This window comes from Chrysochloris asiatica, unplaced genomic scaffold, assembly GCF_000296735.1.
Source record: "Chrysochloris asiatica unplaced genomic scaffold, ChrAsi1.0 scaffold00071, whole genome shotgun sequence".
Lineage (NCBI taxonomy): Eukaryota > Metazoa > Chordata > Mammalia > Afrosoricida > Chrysochloridae > Chrysochloris > Chrysochloris asiatica.
The window spans coordinates 12,212,228-12,216,023 of NW_006408589.1; the positions used below are offsets into that span (position 1 = coordinate 12,212,228).

Here is a 3,796-nt window from a genome sequence, read left to right on the forward strand (position 1 = left end):
AAAAAAAAAAAAAAAAAAGTATTTTCAATGAAGAAGTCATTGGTCTTGCAAATTTCTATCATGTGAGCTCCAGCATCATTTCTATCACCAAGACCATATTTTCCAACATACGTTCCTTCTTCTGTTTCCAACATTTGCATTCCAATAGCAAGCATTTATCAATACAACTTGATTACATGTAATTGTTAGCAGGATTAACTGTGATTATCACAAGTGTAATTGCAGAAGATGTGTAACTAAAAGGGAGGAATAATCTTTCACTTCAGGAACAGACGATTCCAGGACCATCAAGAAGGAAGAACATGAGTGGAACATGAGGTCCCTACCAAGAAAGTGGCAGCAGCAGAGATGTAGGCAGAGACGATGGCGTGGAGAGATAAAGCAGTTGCGGGCTCTAGGCCCATAAACCGAGTAAGGCTGTGTGCCTGTCGGCAGGAAGCTGTTGTTGTTAAGTGCCACTTAGTTGGTTCTGATTCATAGCAACCCTGTATAGGGTTTCCGAGGAGTGACTGGTGAGCTTTAACCACCAACCTTGCAATTCAAACTGACTTTACGGTCCAGCTCGTTAATCAACAACACCACAGCAGGAGTCTAGCTAGCAGAATATGCCCTTAGGAGATTTAAATGAACATATATTTTTGTTTTCTATGTGTATATCAAATATTTTTGCTCTGTTCATTTGTGAAATATAACTTGTAAAAGAGATGCAACAGGGAGAAAGCAGGGTAACTATTGTTGCAGGGAGATTGTAATCACTGAGCTAAAGCAAAGCAAATAATCTATTGAAGGTAACATTGATGATCTTGTCCGTTCACCTTCACTCAAATCACAATAAAAAGCTTAAAAAAAAAGTGGGGTTATAAAGGCATGATATGGCTGGCCTACACACTTTCATGGGTATACTTAGTTTCAGAATAAGAGGAGTAAGGCAGAATCCCCACTGATTAGTTTTCCTCTTTCTCAGCTGGGTCTGGTGAAAGGGAATAGGGGGTGATGCTGATAGGATTTTATGATTCAATTGTGAGTGTGAGTAATTGTTAGCAGGATTAATTGTGATTAACAAGTCTGTAATTGTAAAAGATGTGAAACCAAAAGGGTGGAGGGGGGGAAGTCAATCCTTCATTTCAGGAACAGACGATCACAGAACCATCAAGAAAGAAGAGCATGAGTGGAGAGTGAGATCCCACCTAGCAAAGTGGCTAAAGCAGAGATGGAAGCATGGAGAGGCTGGCTAGTAGAATGTGTCCTGTAAGCATTTAAATGAGTATATATTTATTTCATTTTGTTTTGTATGTGTGCGTCAGGTATTTTTGCTTCGTTCATTGGTGAAATAAAAAACGTAAAAGGAGAATCATAGGGAGGAAGCGGAATAACTGCTGTTGTAAGGAGGGGGTAGTAATCGTTGAGATAAAAACGTTTATGATTTGTTGAATGGAAAGCTAATAATCTTGTCTATAAACCTTCAATGAATTAACAATAGGAAAAGTTAAAAAAATAGAAAGAAAGAAAAGAACACCAGACTAAATAATACCTAAAAATCCATACAGAATATCTGGAAGGATATACGCTAAGGGGTTAATGATTAACATCATGTGCTTTTCATTTTGGTTATCTGTATACTTCTTTTGTAATGGACCCTGGTGTGGCACTGTGGGTTAACGTACTAGTCAGTTTGAACTGCAAGGTTGATGGTTGCTCACCAGTTGCTTCTTGGAAACCCGCTACAGGGTCGCTAGGGGTCAGAACTGACTCGACGGCACTTTAACAACTACTTTTGTAATGATTTTAAAATTGTTTCACTTTTTCTTATAAGTTATCTTTTGAAAAACACTTGTTTTATATTTCCAAAAATATAACAGATATAGAACAAGTATAGCTTAAATTAATTTTAGTATAAATTAAATCCCATATGAAAGTTATTCCTTTAAATTAGCACAAATATTTTCAAGGGTAGTATACCAGAAGCAGGTAGGCGTTTAAGCACAGAATCACTGTGGAATTCTAAACTATTTTGTGTGAGTTACAAAATAATTTAAACATTTTAATAACAAATCTTTACTAAATCTAACAAGTTTGGAGTTGGAATCAGAATATTATCAGCACATCTGCCCAGTATGAGTTTCAGCAAAATACAATAAAGATTCTGCATAATTCTCTTCTTAAAAAAAAAAAGCCTGATAATAATACATCACCTGAGAAATCCCCATTGCACTGTTACACTGATAGTCCCCAAATTTCGGCTGTTGACTTGGTGTGACAATCAGAGGAGGATTTTCCAAATTTGGATACGCAGCCTTAATGGCACAACCAAAGATGTCTTGCAGGCGGCTATTGATGTTAATCATGTTTTTAGTTGGTCTACTCCTTTCTGCTTGAAGACTCTGTAAGAATGAAAATGTCAATAAAGTACATCATCATTAGACAAAACTTTCCCAAATATTCTGAGACACCTTCAAATATAACATGCATTCAATGATCTCTTCTCTGTGATATGTTAAGATACTTCACAGAAAAAGTCCATCCCAAAGCACTGATGACATATGTGGGAAATGACCTGAGTTCTTTTTTCCTACGTTTTGTCAGAAGAGAAACTGCGAGTAGGGAGTAAAAAAGGCTGACTGAATCTTCTTAAATGTTCTTCACACTCTATCAAAATGCTGAACCCTTCAAGGCCTTAAATGAAAGGGAGCAACTGTGGTAATATCACTATAAAAACACCAGGAACTTTTTTTCACTGTTCAGTAATCCCATGTTGTTGTTATGTGCCATGGAGTTGGTTCCGACTCATAGCGACCTTGTACAGGGTTTCTGAGGTTGTAAATCTCACGTTAGACTACTCCAAACTCTTATTTCACCTATTCTTTGGAGTGGAGCATGTTTATTTAAGATGGCTTATCATTAGTTCTATTACTGCACTTGGACTCCTGGTATGTGCTGTAGCATCAACACTGGACTGAAAACCACACGTCAGCAGTTCACACACACCAGCTGCTCCTCAGAAATCACAGGGTTGCTATGAATTGGAACCAACTCGACAGCACTTAATAGCATGGCTGCATTTATCATACAAAACTGTCTCCTCACTAGACTTCAGGATGAAGGGAAAGATTGTGTTCCTGGTCATTATCTCTGGTACCTACACAGCAGCTGCTATGTAGCAAGGCATTAAGAAATGGTAAGTTAACATTTGCATGCTTTGAATAGATTACAAATGGAAACACTGCCTACAATCATTACAATTTTATGTTAATCAAAATGTTAATGATGTATGGTATTAATGGCAACAATTAAAGGTAATATTTAAATAGGTATTATGTCAAGAATTCAGCTAAGAATTAAGATAATATGGGTCATTTTGACTGAACAACCCTAGTGACAGGAGCCGGTGCAGCAGCACAGCTTATCCCCGTTTCCCCTCCTCCATTCCTTCTCTGGTGGAGTTCCCGGGCCCCTTACACTCCAAGTCCGGGTCTCCCCTTGTCCCAGAAACAGGAAGAGGAGAAGCAGGACACACAGGAGAAGGAAGGAATTCTCCTTGAGAGAGCTGAGGAGACAAAAATTAAAGGCCAAATATCCAAGCCTAGGATAAAAGCACTTTGACTCAGGAGACACTGCTTAAGAAGAATAAGGTTGGAGGCCTGTCACTCCCTGACTTCAAAATTTACTACACGGCTACAGTGCTCAAAACAGCTTGGTACCGGTACAATGAAAGATACATAGATCAATGGAACAGAATTGAGAATCCAGAAATTAACGCATCTACATACAGCCAACTGATTTTTGACAAAACACCTAA

At 38.1% G+C, this 3,796-nt stretch overlaps 1 protein-coding gene across 1 annotated transcript in view; it reads right to left on the reverse strand.

Moving 5' to 3' along the window:
* The window catches only part of RARS (arginyl-tRNA synthetase), a 52,462-nt gene extending 50,077 nt beyond the window's left edge, over nucleotides 1–2,385 (reverse strand). Inside the window, exon 1 of the mRNA XM_006864837.1 lies at nucleotides 2,193–2,385. Within this exon, the coding sequence (XP_006864899.1) occupies nucleotides 2,193–2,345 (153 nt within the window). The 5' untranslated portion in view covers nucleotides 2,346–2,385. The remainder of the gene's footprint in view (nucleotides 1–2,192) is intronic.
* Between the last annotated feature and the right edge of the window lie 1,411 nt (nucleotides 2,386–3,796).